The sequence below is a fragment of the Benincasa hispida genome, chromosome 11, assembly GCF_027475165.1.
Source record: "Benincasa hispida cultivar pf3 chromosome 11, pf3_genome.v1.1, whole genome shotgun sequence".
NCBI lineage: Eukaryota > Viridiplantae > Streptophyta > Magnoliopsida > Cucurbitales > Cucurbitaceae > Benincasa > Benincasa hispida.
In genome coordinates, this window is record NC_143488.1 from 3,927,489 (window position 1) to 3,945,657 (window position 18,169).

The 18,169-nt window shown below is 35.5% G+C and overlaps 1 protein-coding gene across 1 annotated transcript; it reads right to left on the minus strand.

Annotated features, from left to right (window-relative positions):
• Positions 1-13,538: 13,538 nt before the first annotated feature.
• LOC150032326 (zinc finger BED domain-containing protein RICESLEEPER 1-like) lies at positions 13,539-14,114 on the minus strand. The gene has a single exon (XM_090306717.1). The coding sequence runs from the start codon at positions 14,112-14,114 to the stop codon at positions 13,539-13,541; it is 576 nt and encodes a 191-aa protein (XP_090162843.1).
• Between the last annotated feature and the right edge of the window lie 4,055 nt (positions 14,115-18,169).

The window sequence follows — 18,169 nt, forward strand, 5'->3', positions numbered from 1 at the left end:
TCGTAGTACATGATAACCTCCTCCCCCCCTCCCCCCCACCAATTCCATCAAAGTCCACCTTTGGATTCTCACTCTAAGAATACTGAGGGCTTCGAGTGGTGGTGTCATCCCCGTTGCTTGTTGTTTGTGTGTTATTGTTCGTGTAGACGACCGTGGTGTTGCTGGGCGATTGTTCGACAAGAAAGAGCGAAAGAAGTTCGTTCACGGTGAGACCGAGATTTCTAAAGAAAGTCTTGAACTGGTAAGTCCTCGATCTCTTGTATGTTATCTTTTAAAACATGCCAGTAATTAGTGTTTTCAATACATATTTGTATGTTTGAATGTATATGTGGAAAGTTTGTCACAATGAATAGGAAAGATCCGCTTCCGCTCATAGGTATTCTAGTATAAGAGTTCCTTCAATAATGTATGACATTAATGTATTATATATATAATTTCATGTGTTATTTAATATTTTTTTATATGTTAAATATATGAAATAAGCAGGATGCATAACATTACTTAGGTAAATACAAAGGATTATATTTATTAATGTTTTGTGTATGATTTTCATGAATTGTTTAATATAAGTGTTATATTAATAAAATTGAAAATCAATTTGCATTGAGCATGTTGAAGGAAATCAGATATGAGATTTCTATGAGCAGCGGAAGTAAGATTATTCCAAATCACAATAATGAATGAACATAACATTTACAGCCGACTTCAAACAAACGGTTATAAAATTCATACAAAAATTACAACATGAAAACTCAAATGAACAAAGAGATAAACTCTACTAACATTTAAAGATGCGTCTCCACACTCCATTGCGCATGACCGCTCGAACAACAGCAACCTCGAATGCTCAATCTACATGAACGCAACATAGCACGACCTCTTCGCACTCGTCCTCAATGATCGCCTTAGCAACAAACTCCTCAGCAACACGAACGGTCTCCACAAAACCTCGATGGTGTCGAGTTGAGTCTGACAACAAGGCTACCTTCGTATTTTTGGTGTAAGAATACAAAGGGTGGGCTCTGTTCGGACTTGGTATGAGGCAGACGAAGGAGGAAACACCGATCGCGTACATGACTGGGCAAGTGGGAGATGGCGGAGATCTATTAATGACATGCAGAAATGTATGTCATCTTAGGTCTTTTACTTAGAATTATGAAGGTTGTTAGGCAGAATATGCGTCGATCATGATAGGAATTCACAAGAACTTGTGTCGATCAGCATATCGAATCTTAGCTAACCCATTATTTTGTGTTAAATATGCGTTCAATGTTATATTTTTGTAGCCAATACAGGAAATGAACGCAAACACGGAAACCAGACCATCGCATAGACGACACCATGCGGAGAAACACTCCATCGCAAAGGCAAACGCATCGATCAATGCATAGATGTTGCGGTAATCAGCCGTAAGCGTCCATTGCATGGGAGTTGCACTCGTCAAACGAATGCGATCATCATATAGAGTTGCGGTATTAAGCGAATGTGGTCATTGAATGATTGCGGCTGCGCGATAACGTAACTAATAGGATCAACGCAAGGTAGTGGAATGAATGCATCAATGCATCTACCTTGAGAAAATCCAAAGATGATGTTGACATTTCACATACCATGCCGTTAGTGGCAGAGGTTCAGAAAGAGCAAACGCACCGAATGTCAGACTCAGAGCAGTCCAATTAATGTTATCGACGACCCAAACTCTATAAATAGAGGTCGAAGAGCTGAAATTCAATCATTCGAAGATTATCCCTCAACCGGGGATTTTCCCCGTGATCCAGACAAAATGCGTGAGAAGATGCCTGAGAGTTCTTCATCTCCTTCATCCATTCCGAGTGACAATCGGAGTTAGATCTCGAGAGAGTCAGCTCTTCCACCCATCCATGGCACCACCGGCAACCTTGACGCACATCTGCTGGAAGCAAAGCTTTGCTTCCAGCCAGTCATTTCTTTTCCTTTCTTTTTCTATATTGTATTGTATGACATTTTGGAATTAAGGAATTAATACGATCTATTTTCAATGCATTTCTCTGTTCCTTCGACTTCATTTCCATCTTCTCTGCTTAGCATCATTACTTTCATTGCAACACTTAATGGGATTACTTGGGTTTTACATACTTAATCATGTGGATTAGGAATATGAAGCATGTAGCAACCCACCGAGAGGTGTGCATTGCACGAGTGTGTGAGTAACCTTATTTGCTTAGTGTGAAGCTACTGCAATGGCTGTCTATAGGCTAACGCATTGCTTGTCTATGAGTGAAGTCAGCAATAATCAACTGCCCGGGAGGGTTAGTGGTTGGACGCATTAAGCAAGGTATGCGTTGTTCACTAGGGATAGTAACAATCTTGCGTCAACCAAGTTCATATGTTTGTCTTATCTTATGTTGTGCCCAACACCTCTTTAGAGCTACTCGAGAGAGAGTCTAAAGAAAGAACCTAATGACTCGAGAGAGCTAGGTTAGAATCTAGACTCGAGAGAGCGAGATTAGATTGGCATAAGCAAAAGATAGAGACTTAGAGATAAGCTCTGTTTGTCAACACTGCATCATATGCACCCTAGGAATAAAAATGAGGGTATGTGGTCGCCTTGTTTGTGTATCATCGCATAGACAAGAATTAGAGGCTTATGTGTAGGCCCTATAGACACCTCTGCACATACATCGCATGCGTTCTAGCATTAGAAGCCGTAACATGCATACCGGGAGGTGGTTTACTATTGTATGAGTGTTGCATGATCGCATTAGTTTGCGTTGACTAGGGTTGCCCTTGCGGTCACTCTTAAAGGTTTCAAAGAAAACATCTCCGCATTTTATCTATTTTCCCGCTTTATTTCATGTTAAGGTTATCGTATCTCTACCTTTCAGGCATATTCTCATTGCGTTGTCTGTTAGATAAGAGTAGGAGTAAGATTAACATAGCAATATCCCCTCCATTCTTTTATTCAATCGCCGTATGCATAATCACCGCAAATATATAGCTACAAGACCCTGTGTTCGACCTCGGATTACCCGAGAAACTTGCGTCCATGTTATACTTGACATGAACGCAAGAAAACTTGTGGCAGGACGCATGGTCATTGCATACATTCATTAACGCATTTTTCATTCCAATGTACGATCATCGACGCATGATTATCAACGCATATCTTAGGAACATGCATCGCATACCGCATCCAAGGGAAGTTGGTTGTCGAATAAAATTGACTTCTAATTTCCCGTCATCACCTATCGTATAGGTCGATGCCCAATCGTTTAGATAAAGCTAAGTGATCATCTAGCAAAAGCTATGCGATCGTTTAGCTCATTATTTAGCTCGGTCTGCCGTCTACAGACTCTACACGATCGTTTACTTTGGGCAAGCGATCGTCTAGCAAAACTATGCGATCGTTTAATAAATACTGCACAATCGTTTAGTAAATACCACGATCGTTTAGCTCGCCACTGCATGATCGTTTGGCTCGCCCAACCGTCATATAGTAAATCCGTATTTACTCGACGACTACCATGAGATCCCTTTTTCGTCGAGAGAGAAATCTCAAAACTTTTTATGAAAAATATTTTGTAAATCTTACTAAAATAAGGAAAACTATTTTTCTTTTAAACTCACGGTTACCATGAATTCAATAACCACCAACTCAATTAGTTATTAAAGAAAAAGAATTAATTATCCAATAATTAATATTATTATAAATATAAATGATAACCAACTTATCATACTATATTTATAACCTATAGTTTTAATATTTCATCTCATGAAACATATAAACCGTAGTTCTTTTTCTATTCCATGCTACTTAATGTAAATCTCATTTACATCAATCCTTCACTAGATGTATCTCATACATTATACTAATTATATCATATATAATCAAAATACCTCTTGTCAATTTGAACATTTCAAATCAACACCAAGACCTGATCCTCAACTGAATCCATTGAGCTACCAAGGGGACCTTATGGACCTGTAGCTCGAAGCTCCAACGGTACGTGAATAACTGACTAAACTCTTTAGTCACGGGATCCACCATCCATTGACTGTCAGCCACTTCACTAAAGACCGACAGTTGAACTCTCCTTACCACAAATATATTATGTGTCCATCTTAACCAATCAGCAGTGCGACAACCCTTCCTAGATTACTCATAAGTATAGCTAGGCCAATAACCGTTATGTCCCTATAGTTACATTTGTCTCCTTAAGTACTACTGATCCCTCTAATGAATATAAGTCATAGTCCTACTATGACTGAGTATTCTCTTCCATGACCACTATGTTCAAGCCCCAAAATCAGCCCTTAAGGGAGCAATCTCTCTACTTATCCTTACTTTGGGAAAAGAGTGAATTCCATATTGTGAATTAAGTTCCTAGCTCCCAGATCAGACAAGTCCCCAAAAAGTAGGCATGTTGAGTTGGCAATCTGGCCACTCTCACCCATACTAATCAAAGGACTGCCCTCAAAGGTAGAAGTTCCCAAAACACTCAGGATTGAGGTCGTATCACCTATGGTCGTTTAGGTGAGATATAAGTCTCTAGTATTAACCGCATTATATACAGAGTCTAATCATCTCGTAGTCTAGGTCTTATACAAACTCTTTGTATAGGACACATCCGCTCACACATCTCCACATGAATGGTCAAGATCTACCATCTATAGTAGTTTACAACACTTGCAAACTTCTACAAAGTGGGTCGTATCCATAGTGTCACCAGGATCAGGTATCCCACCTTAATCCTTATACTACAGACCTATTTAGGTTATCACTTAAGACATAATCCACTTGTATATCACATATACATGCTTAAATTCACATAAAATAACCAATGAGCTTTGTTTATTGGATATGAGTAAATGTCAAAATTAAATAACACTTACTTTATTCATTGAACAACGTGTATCTTTATAAAACAACGAGACTCTGGGAGAATTAGGACACCAATACCAATATATGACATCCATAAATTAATATAATTATTATATTAAAGTCATGAAATGCATGTAATATGGTTTTCTTATTAATTAAAATTTGATTGTTAATTAATAAAACATAGAAAACATGACTATAGGGCTAATAATTAATTTTGTAATAGTTATAAAACTAATATTTAGTAACCGTCAACCTATAATAAAGAGTTGCATGAAAACTTAGGATCTTAGGGAATTGAAATTAATTTTAAAATGTTCAAAATTAATTTAGACCTTAAATCACATTAATTCTAATAAGATTAAAATTAAATCCTAATTTTTAATAGATTTAAAATATGACTAAGTAGGACATACAAGACTTTAGGTTATAAGCGAACTCTACCAGTGAAGTTCTGTCTAGGTTGGGGGTACTCAAGATGACGATTTATAGAACACCTCCAACCTGAAAATTGACCCGAAACTTGAGTTTAATTAACTTTAGTTATGGTAGTATGCAATATTACTAGGTTAATTAAATGGTTTAATTCACCTAGAACATCAAAGTAAAGACTTTATTATAAGAGTTATAATAGGCATAGACTTAGATAGATTCATTAGCCGGAATTTAACCAAGTATAATAAAACCCTAAAATGGTATAACATTTTAGTGAGAGAAAATGATATATGGGATATATCAATTTTTTAGCTCTCACGTCCTTAAGAGTTCACATCGTGAGATCCATGCTCGGCTTATGTCACCTGGGCGCAGCCTCCCTTCGGAAAGTGTTTGCATGGGTCAATACCGAGGTGAATAGAGAAAGTGTTCATAGTAAGTGGGAGAAGAAGACATTTCAACTTTCCTTCAAGAGTGCCTAAGCTTACTCGTTCCTCTATGATACTTTAGTTCAAAGGGAAACTATGGGTGTTGTAGTTGCCCTAAGTTAGTCATACATTTGAGAAAGAGGATTAGACCTCTTCTTATTCACACTTCTTTTGCCTTATTTTATTATTATTATTATTTTTTTTTTTTGTAAATGATAACTTCAATTGACTACATCTCAAAGCATGCATTACTAAATTGAACGGTAGAAAAACTAATGCCCGTCATTAAGGCCTTTATGAGTGACACCAACCTTATGGCCCAATAATTCAATTCTAAGTAAGTAAGAGGCAAAATAGATACGCTAAAAGCATAAAGATGCACGAAAAAGGTGAAGCAACATTTTAAAAAATGTCTAGAAAATCGTAAATCCTTTCTTCCAACCTATCCTCATGCACACATAATTCATAGAAGTGTGCCATAGATTAATCATAGAAAGGAACAGAGCAACAAGGCAAACAAAAAGCAAGCATCAAACATAGTCCGAGCACAGCGTTTAAGGAACCCAAACTATAATATCACAAAAATAAATGCCAAATATCGACACCCCACCCCCAACTTTTGAAACTCGCATGTTTCCAATGTGATAGAAGATAAAGTACAAGGGATCAGAAAATTTCCCTAAATAACAGGATGAATGGAGGATTTGGCTCACTCGAATCAAACTCTTCTCCACCAACAAACCTAACAGAAACAAGAATGATATATTTCTATCCATCTAATTTAACCATGATCAGTAAGTCAATCATTTACAGGTTGTTTATATTCACAATTGCGTCAAAGTTACCGTTTTACCCCTGTGATACATCTTGCTCCTTAAGTCTCAACCAATCCACTAATGAACAATTGATTTATAGTCCTATCAATAAACTGAGTCCCTCTCAATCATAGAGAGGGTGTGGCCCCTAAGTGGATAGGAGAAAATTCTATCTTGCAAGACTATGTCCCCAACTATCTATTCGGTCTTACCCCTAAGATAAGAGGCTTATTGATCAGCGATGTTGAGCCACTCTCACCCATACAGATTAAAGGATAATCCCAAATAAACAATAGTTTATAGTTAGCTCAAGATTGAGATAGAGTTACCTTAGGTCATCAAGTTGAAATAGTCAGTTATAATAGTAAACGACATTATAAAGAAAAGTGATTATTTCGTGGTCCAATCTTATGCAAACATCTTTTGCATAGAATGCTCTTACTCACATGTCTCTACATGAACGATTTTGGGAACACATCATTTGTATCATATACAAAGTGGGCTGCATTTATAGTGTTCTCAAGATAAGGTACCCAACCTTATCCTTATACTTATAGGCTGATTTGGTTATATACTCAAACTTGGTCCTCTTTTATATCTCTACATAAAGTTGAAGTATTCATGCTATAGCCAGAGATTCATTAGTTTATTGGATTTAGGCTATTACAAGTGCAATTTACATGTTTAATAACAACTTTATTGAATAAATCTCAATACCAACTTTATTGCAAATAGAATAAGTTTAAAGATTACAAACTGCGAATTTTAGGATATATAACCCAACACAAGGCTCATCTCGTAGCGACATCTATGTTCCTCATATCACTTTGCAGCAACTCCTCGTAGAAGTATTATACCAATAGTTGATCCAAGATCTAGTGATGGGGAAATCTCTCACATATCCGCTTGAAGCGCTCCCAATACTCATGTAGTGTTTCCCCTTCAAATTGCAAGATGTTATAAGTTTATTTTTGGATACTCGTAACACGCGAAGCTGAAAAGAATTTCTCCAAAAATTCTTTTGCATCTCTTCCCAGGATGAGATACTCTCAAGTGGCAGAATATATAGCCAATCCTTGCATCCCTCTTAAAGGAAAAGGGAAATACCCTCATGTTTAACTGCTTCTGAGTTACTCCATTTGGCATCATCCTATCGCACACGAGATGGAACTCTTTGAGGTGTTTATGCGGGTTCTTACTGCAAGGGCAGAAAAATATGAAAGTAAGTGAATTAACCTGGACTTTAATTCAAACGTACCGATCGCATCGGGGTATGTGATACACAATAGTTGTTGAATGATGTCAAGAGCAGCAAGCTCTCTCAACTTCTTCTCTTGCTTAGCCATGAGTGATGTTGTTTCTTCTTTTTTAGGAACACTCTCATCTTCAGACTTTTTTTATAAGGTGTCTGCTACACAGATGTTATCTTCTTATCCAACTTGCTTTCTTCTTTCTCTTCTAATTCTTAATTTTTTCTCGAGATACGTCTACAAAATATAACAGTGTAGACTTTTTGTGAGCTTTGGTCATGCATCAAAAGAGAAAAGCAATTAGCAAGCAAGATACTACAAACTTCTTAATAAATAAATCTTTTGGCTCCCCGACAATGGCACCAATTTGATTGTTGCTAATAGGCCATCATAAAACCCTACGATCCTAGCCAGATAGTGATCTATGTCTTACTTTACTAAATATAGCAAAGAGAAGTATGGAGTCGATCCACAGAGAGCTGTTAAGATTTCTAAACCTCAAAGCTTATAGGAAGTAACCGAGGGAGGGTTGTGATTAGTGATGCTAAATAAACGTAAATTGCACGAAATAAAATGGTATGGAGTAAATTGAATGCACAAAGTGTGAGTTGAGTGAAATGAATGTGAATTAATCAATTAAACAAACACTTAGTTTGAGTCGGTCAAGTTTTTCCCATTCCTTATAATTCTATCACAGACTTAATCATAAGACGGGCATGAAAATTTCCAACTAAAACTTAGCCAACTCACCTAGAATCCTAATGCCAGTCCGTAAGATCAAATTATTTTAAAGTTTAAGCGATAATCCTCTCGTAAATAGTAAAATAATTAGCATTAAGCTTAAGGGCATGCTAAGTCGAATAATCAATTTCCACCGTTTAATTGATTGCTCGAGGTGAGATTCATCTAGATTAGAAAGAGAATGCTTATTAATTGAAACCTCTAATTAACTTCACAACCTTACTTAATCTTTGCTTCTTGGTGATTAACTACCTAACAATTACAAATTAGGCTAAATGAAAACAATCAATCAAACCAACACGACTAATTTGTCAAATATTTCCATGAAAGAAAGATTGAAAAATAGATGCAAGATGAAATCTTTATAATATCAGTAAATCTTAGCAAAATTACAAACCAAGGTCTCAAGAATGCTAAAGGAATGGAAATGAACTAAAAGATCCAAGCTAAGTTCTTACCTCTTAGCCCTTAATCATCCTCAAAATTAAGTTATTGGGGTTAATGTTGACAAAATTTGAATAAAACTAATGTTTACAGTGGAGAGGAGAAGAATATAAGTGCAGAAAGTAGAAAAACGGCGTGATCCTTTTTAAATTGGGCAAATAAAAGGTTTTATAGTAGGCTCGTGGTGTAGCTACGCTCAATCGTGCATAACTATATTGGTCTTCTAGTTGTCGCAACATAGGACTTCAGTGTAGCAATGTTGAGGCCTTATGCTCTCATGCGCATGTCGTGCATCTCCGTCAAAGTTTGGAGCGTAACTACACTCGAGCGTCGCTACGCTCCAGTGCCTATCCCAAAAGCGAGGCTATTTCCTTTGAGTGAAATGCTACATTTCACCTAGCGTAGCTATGCTCCCCTGCTTCTCCCAAAAGTGAGGCTACTGAGCATAACGCTATGCTCTATAGAATGTAGCTACACTTCTTTTAGGGGCAGTTTCATAAACTCTTAGCCTTCTTCCTCCCTAAGTGCATTTTAGCTCCAAACTTGGTCGTTTTATCATCTTTTCCCACCGAACGTCTCACTCTACCTCTTATGCACCCGAGACCTAGAATATCAACAATTAAGCTCATTAAATAGACTAACGACTCGGGATTAAGAGGAGAGAGATAACACATTTTTTGTGCTATTAGGGATCACATCGTTTTTCATCTTATAGACCTATTTTCTTTTTTTCTCCACCGTGAACACTAGTTTTTAGCCATTTTTATCATCTTAAAGCTTGATTCTTGTATTTTGAGGATGATTAGAGGCTAAGTATCTCTTCTAGCTTGGGTTTAATAGTTTTTCCCTTTTTTACATTATTTGTGAGACTTGTTCTTCATTTGCATTGTTCAAACTCTCTTGTATAAGGACTTCTACTCTGAATCTTCTGATTATGAATGATATTTTCATGTATTGATTGACAACTAATGCTTGTTGATGTTATTCCATGCTTAGATTTATCCTTGATTAAGGTAATCAATCATAGGAAGCAAAAGATTAAATTAACTTGCTTAATTGTGAAGTCGACCACTCTAAGTATTGCTTTAATCAATATTGAGATAGAATTCATATCGAATGGGTTAATTAAACGATGGAAATTAATTCATTCATCCTAACAATTCCCCTAAAACTTAATGTGATTAGTCAATTTGTCTAGAGCTGATTTGTTTTCTATGTATTTTGATTAATTAGGTAATTAAGACGGTTAATTAGGATTCTAATTAATTTGGCTAGGCTTAAGCAAATCATGTTTGATCTGGAGTTCAATGAGCAATTAATCTAATTGGGAAAACATCATGAGATCGAACCTGAGCTAGATCTATCCAATATTGAATTCCACAAAATATATCTCTCTCTTTATTATTCTCATTTTATTTCCATGAAAATTTACTTTCAACTGCAACAATTCCAAACAAAAAACCTCCTTTTCGGTTACTATGTACTATAAGCTTTTTTATTAAGAAATCGTTGTGACTTCCTGCAGATTCGACTCCGAACTTCACTTTACTGCCCATTTTAGAGTAAGGCACGAAATTTTATTTTATTCCAATAGGAAGGATTTACAATACCCATTTCGCGACAATCAAACTGGCATCGTTGTTGGGGAGCCAATAGATTTCTTTATTAAAGGCATATAGTTTCTTACTTGCTAATCTTTTTTCCTCTATTGGTGCATGACTGACTCTCCTGAGGGATCCAAATTGTTATACTTTGTAGAGATATATCAAGAGGAGATGAGAATTAGAAGAGAATAAGTTGGGCAGAAAAATCATTTTCATGTAGAAGACACGTCAAACAAAAAGTCCAAAGAAGAAAAACCACCAATGGTTGAACAAGAGAAGACGCCTAGAGAGCTTGCTGCTCCTGACACTATGCAACAATCGTTATGCATCACATACCCCGAGGCGACAAGTACGTTTGAATAAAAATCTAGGTTGATTCACTTACTTCCTTCTTTCTCTAGCGTTGTAGGTGAGGACCCACATAGACATCTTAAGGAGTTCCACCTGACCCAAAAGAAAATGAACATGAGAGCATTTCCTTTTTCATTGATTATTTAATTTAATTTAATTAATTGAATTAAAACTATAGGTTATGTGAGAGATGCTCATTTAAATATGATTTAAATGAAATTATTAATTAAATTATATTTAATTAATTATTAATTATTTTAAATTAATCAACTAAATTAATTATTTGATTTTATTTAATCAAATAAATAACTCCTACGTAGGGGGTTATTAGAAATGTGAGATAGCTCCAATGTTTTCCTCTCTCTCCATTGGTTGATAAAACCTGCAAAAAGAAAAAAAAAACACGATTTTTTTTTAACACTAAAGGGTTATGGAAAAAGAAAAGCTCTTTAAAAAATTCTCTCTGTTTTTTCCAATTTTGAGATTGGTTCCCATAAACCAAATGTTGTAAATTCTCAGAGAATAGGGAGTTTCTCAATTGGTGGTGTTCATAAATTCATCATAAAGGGGAATTAGTGTTTTTCATTCGAGTCATCGACAAAAGTAAGTATTTTTTTTTTTCTTTTCTCTATAGGATTAAATTTTTAACTTTTAAAGTATGTTTAACCTAAATTTTATAGTAGGTTAAGATTTTTAGGTTTTTGTGTTATTCTATACCTTTTTCCAGTGTACTGACATTTTGAAATCTAAAATAATTACGAGTTGGGTCTTGATTTTTTCTACTGCGTTAGGGTTTTTATCCGTACAATGTACATATCACTTGAAGAACAATCTAACGACACACTTCAAGGACAGTGTGATCCTCACGATTTTCTATGATGCGACAAGAGCGTTCAGAGGATCAGAATTCCATATATATTGGGAAGAATTACATGAACTCAAGGATGGGGCTTTTACACGCTATCTTGAGAACGTTGGTTTGAAGCTTGGAGTCGGGTTCATCAGCATACGAAATGATACGACAACATGACAAGAAAGGGTGCGGAGTGCTTCAATTCCATCACATCTGAAGCGTGAAAGATGCCAATTATATCATTGCTTAAACGAGAGAAATTATAGCATTGGTTCTTCAAACAGAGAAGCGAATGGTTCACCTGTACATATCTATATCCGAATTATGCGAAAACTCGTGTGGTTGAGGAGTTCGAGAAAGGTATATGGTACCACGTAAGCCTAATCAACTGTCTTATATTCATCGTGAAGGATGGTCACTAGGATGGGATTGTCGACATACACCTCCGTAAGCGCACATGCAAAGAGTCCGACTATTTCGAAATTCCATGCTCTCATGCGATAGTCGCTCAAGATTAAGAAATATTAACCCATATACGCTTTGCAATAAAGCATATAACGTGGAGTCTAGGGGTGTATACAGGTTGGGTTAGGTTTTAGACCAACCCGAAATTTCGGATTGGTCAGATTGGCTACCCAAGTAACCCAAATAGGGTACCCAACCCAACCCTTAAAATTTGGGTTGGGTTGTCGGGTTGTGTTTTTTTTCCTCCTTGTTTTTGGTAGATTAAGAAACCTTACAACTACCCAATCATTATAAAAATATTAATTCAAGATAAATATAAATGCAAAATAGTCTTTAAACATTAATTGGCATATCCATAATCCATAGTCACAAACATATCCGTGAATCAAATTTCTAAAACATAAAGTACAATATATCCATATTTGTGAAACCACATATCCATGAATCCATAGTTAGCCACAAATATAAAGTACAAAATTAATAGAATACAATACATAACCACATAAGTTCTCCATAGAATTACATAATGACAACCAACGACTAAACTATGAACCAAACTTCTAAATCCACAATTAGTAGCATCCCGAGCATTCGACTCAGTCCTTAAAATTTAAAAACATTCTAAGTTAGTTCAAATAAAATAAACCAACAATAAAGAATAAAACAGATATATCATATAAGTATTCAACTTACGATGAAACTTATCTATCCATAGAGTTTCATTTTTGTGTTGTGATGGAGGGTTGGATATTATCTAGAAAAATAATATAGAGGTATATAATGCCATATAAATTGCAACAAGTGAATAACAATTAAGTTGGAGGTACCATTTACCACTCTCAATTTGTTCACAAATCTCCATTTCTTCAAGTTGTGGAGGAAGATCTAATAAAAATGTTTTGCCATGGATCCAATTTTGTGTACAAATCAAAGTTTCCACTGTTTTAGGTGATAATGAACTTCTAAAGAATCAAGAATCCTCCTCCTGTACTAAATGTTGATTCAGAAGCCATGAGACATTGGAACGACAAAAACATCTTGAACAATTTTTGATAAAACTCAGTATTTATAGCCATTTAGTTTCCACCAACTCAAATCATTAAAATGATCACTAAGCTCTTCACAAAGGCAAATATCAATCCACATCATTCCTCAATTCTAAAGTATGTTTTTCTTCTTTTCTTCTCTTGTATCGTGATAATACAAGACCCCTCAGGTCAGTCTCAACAATAATTCTCGAACTCAATAGTCTTGAACTATCACTTGATTCAACTTGTTCATAAACACAATTTTAGACACTCAAATCATCACCAAAGCCATCAACTTGTGATTTGTAAAAATTATACAAACACGTCAAATAAGCTTCAATCCCATCTGCAAGAGCTTTAATCATAGCATCATCATAAACACTTTCAAAGCAAAAGCATATATAATCCAATTTGTAGCGAGGATCAAGCACCACAACTAGAAATACAAGCTTATTAATTTTTTCAAATGAACCCCAATGTTTGTCATACTTTGCCTTCATATTTACAACCATAGTACGTAAAATAGAGTTATATTCTTTGCTCCAACAAATTAAAAGCTCATTAATACCCCACATCTCATGAAAGTAAGAATCTGCAGTCACATATAAAGAACCACTTATCTTCATAGAGACATCATATAATACCTTAAAAAATATGACAAACACGTCAATATTTTTCCAATCGGAATTACTTGGTGGCCCTACCCTCTTCTTTCCATGATTATCTTCAACAAAATAGTCCTGATAATCCAGCTCCTCTTCCTCTAATATTTGAAAAGCTTTCTCGAATTTGAGTGCATGCTCAAGCAAGATAAGTAGAGTTCCATCTTGTTGCCACATTCAAACAAACAAGAGCTTTGCATTCTATTTTCTCTTGCTCCACACAAGCTTTAAACTTTATCAATCTCTTAGGAGAGGATCTTACATATCTTACAGCATTACAAACACTAGCGATGGAATCATGCATTTCTTTCAATCCATCATTCACAACCAAGTTAATTATGTAAGCACAACATCTCATGTGTAACGATTCACCTTCCAAGCTAGGGTTTTCCAACTTCTAAGCCTTTTATTAACATACAAAATAGCCCCATCGTTTTAATTTGCATTATCAACAGTTATGGAAAAGACTTTATCAACCCCCAATTCTAACAAACAACACTCAATGACCTTGCCAATTGTCTCACCCTTATGGTTAGCAACTTGACAAAAGTTCAAATTTTTTTATGCAAAACCCATTCTAAATCAATGAAGTGTGCAATGAATACCATGTAGTTAACATTTTGCAATGAAGTCCATGTGTCAATTGTAAGACAGACTATTTGAGAATTACTAAATAAAAATGATTTCAACTTCTTTTTTTCCTCAAGATAAAGTTGATAGATGTCTCTAGCAATTGTTACTCTTGAAGGAGAGTCAAACTTAGGAAAAGACACAATGCAAAAATGTTTAAAACCCTCATTCTCTATAAATTTGAATGGTAATTCATCAACAATTAATATCTTAGCACACACTTTTCTACATGCTTGTTGACTAAAAAATGTAGTCACAAAATTACTACCACATTTTCCATCATTAGAAGGTTGAATGGTAAAAAACTTTGTCCTTTTTCTTCCTCCTTTTATGGATACTTCTTATACTGATTTTTTAAAGTGTTCCATAATGTGCTAGTCCCACAATAAGTAGTAATGCAACAATACTCTTTACCATAATAATTGTACGTGCACCTAGTACTATTTTTTTTCCAACTTTGTGAAGTGATCCCATACAGTGAAGGTTATCTTAGTAGATCTAGGTCTCTTCTTAGTAGGTAGTGGTGGTTTACTTGAATTCCCAATTTCAATTGTGTTACGACATGAGGAAGAGCAGGACTAGAGCTAGGACTAGGACTAGTTTGGCTAAGATGTCCACTACTGTTGTCCATAATCTATAAAAATCGAGAAACTATAGTCAAAGACTCAAAACAGAACAATCATCAAGCAAAAAAAAAATAATAAAAAAAAAAAAAAATCTAAGACCATTTGTAATTATTCAGTGTATACATTCAATAAACAAAGCAAGCAGACAAATCTAAAACAACCACCAACACAAGTACTAAAAAAATCCACCAGCAGTCCAACAAAAAAATAAACAAAGCACACAAATACATTTTTACAAATCTTGAAACCTTGGAAATCTGAAATTTAGGAAGCAAGAAGTCGAAATGTGAAATTTAAAAACAAAATGGCAAAGCTTAGAGATGAATCAGAGAAAAAAAAAGTGGAGATAACGGAGATGAATGGTACAACGGCAACGAAGATGAACGGTACAGCAGCGACGGTACGAGTACGACGAAAAGAATGTATGATAGCGACGGTCACAAAGACAAAGAAAAACGGTCGAATTGGTACGACAGAGATGGTAAGAACGGTTGAATTGGTACGACAAGAACGATACGACAATGATGGAGGTTGAGTCGTTGAGGGGCTGACTGTTGAGGATTAAAGAAGAGATTGAAGTTTGAAGGTCTTGGACGTGAAGTAGAAGAGAAGTGGAGAAGAAGAAACCCTAAGAGTTAATATATATATATATATATATTTAATATTAATATTAGAAATTCGGGTTGGGTTGGGTCAACCCGAAATTTTCAAAATCCCAACCTGAGACCTAACCTAACCTAAAAAATTCAATAATAATAATAATAATAATAATAATAACCCAACCCAACTCAAAATTTAAACTAACCCAACCCAACCTTTCTAATTTGGGTTGAGTAGTTCGGGTTGTTCAGGTTGTCAGGTCATTTGAACACCCATGCCCCATCACATCCTACGTAGAACCAATATTCTTGATGGGACATATCTCTGAATGGAAGAAATCATCGGGGTACATGGAATGTGTTATCCTACCACCATAGCAATATGTGTTGGTAGGCCATGCGCGAATAGGATTCCATCAATCGAAGAACATCATCCTGAAGGAAATCTAAAATAGAAATCTCCATGAGTAGCGAAAGTGGATCGTTCCAAATCCCATTCAGAATTAACACAACAATTACAGTCTTAAACGGAAACGAACAAATTATGCATAAATATAAATTACGGCATGCTACAAGATGATACAAGGGATAAAGTATGCGTACCTTTGAAGAAATCTTCTTCAAGTATCCCTTGACCGATTTCCTATGCGTCTAAAGCAACACTCGAATGCAAAGAATATAACACGACCTCCATGAATGTCTGAATGAGCCTCGATCCCAATCGAGTTCAACTCGATCCACGAACTGAGTTAGAACACCATCACAAGTCTTACCTTGGTATTCTCGGTGTGAGAATCCAGGAGTTGTGGGCTCTGTATGATCTTGGATTGAGGAAGACAAGAGGTATACGATCGAGTAAGTGGGAGATGAAGACTGTCTATCGTATAGACAATGTACTCGATCGTTTAGAAGACGGAATCCTATTGTATAGAATTTGCTACTCGATCGTATAGCAACGATCAATGAGTACCTATCGTATAGTCAACTCTTAGCTCGATCGTGTATGCTCTCAACGGCTATCACTTAGGAAAAACACTTTTACTTGATAGCCTTTTTCGTGAGATTTTTCCGAACAAATCAACTACTAATTTTGGAAAACAATTTTCTTTTTATCTCACAGATACCATAAAAACTTCTAATAACCTCCCACTCAATTCGGTTATTAGAGAAAAAGAATTAATTATCATATAATTAATATATTATAGATAAATATTTCGTATTATATTTATAACCAATAGTTTTAATATTTCGTCATATGAAACATATAAACCATAGTTTCTTTTTTCTATTTTATGGTACTTAATATAAATCATATTTATATTAATTTCTCCAATTAATGTATCTAATACATCATATCAATTATATCACATATAATTGAATTTCCTCTTGTTAATTTGAACACTTTAAATCAACCCAAAATCTGATTTTCAACTTGAACCCATTGAGCTACCAAGGGGACCTCATAGACCTGTAGCTTGAAGTTCTAATGATACGTGAATAACTGACTAAACCCTTTAGTCACGAGATCCATCATCTACTAACTATTGATCACTCCACTAAAGACCGACATCTGCACTCTTCTCACTACAGATATATTCATGTGTCCATATAACCAATCAAAGTGTGATAACCCTTCACAAATCGCTCGTAAGTACAGTTGAGCCAATTTACTATTTTTTTTACTATAGTTACATCTAACTCCTTAAGTACTACTGATTCTTTCAATGAACAATAAGTCATAGTCCTACTATGACTGAGTCATCTCTTCCAAAGAGAGGGTGTCACCACTATGTTCAAGATCCATAATCAGCCCGTAAGGGAGCAATTTATCTATTTACCCCTGCTTTGGGGAAAGAGTGAATTCTGTTTTGTGTAGCTGAGTTTTCAGCTCTTCAATCAGACAAATCCCCAAAAAGGTAGGCTTGTTAAGTTAGTAATCTGACCACTCTCACCCATACTAATCAAAGGATCGGCCTCATAGATAGGAGTTTCCAAATAACTCAGGATTAAGGTCATGTCACCTATGGTCATTTTAGTGAAATGTAAGTCTTAATTATCAACAACATTATATAAATAAACTAATCATCTCGTGGTCCGGTCGTATACAAACTCTTTGTATAAGATCCCCGCTGGCATGTCTCCACATGAATGATCAGGATCAGACCATTTGTAGCACTTTACAACACTTGTAAATATCTACAAAGCTGACCGTATCTGTAGTGTTATCAGGATAAGGTATCCTTCCTTTATCCTTATACTACAGACCATTTAGGTTATTACTTAAGACATGATCCACTTGTATGTCTCACATACATGCTTAAGTTACATGAAATAACCACGGATCTTAGTTTATTGGATATGAGTAAATGCAAATAAA

Bases quoted from the DNA above. Each gene is read 5' to 3' on its own strand.
- LOC150032326 (XM_090306717.1), bottom strand. From the start codon at position 14,114: ATGTGGCAACAAGATGGAACTCTACTTATCTTGCTTGAGCATGCACTC.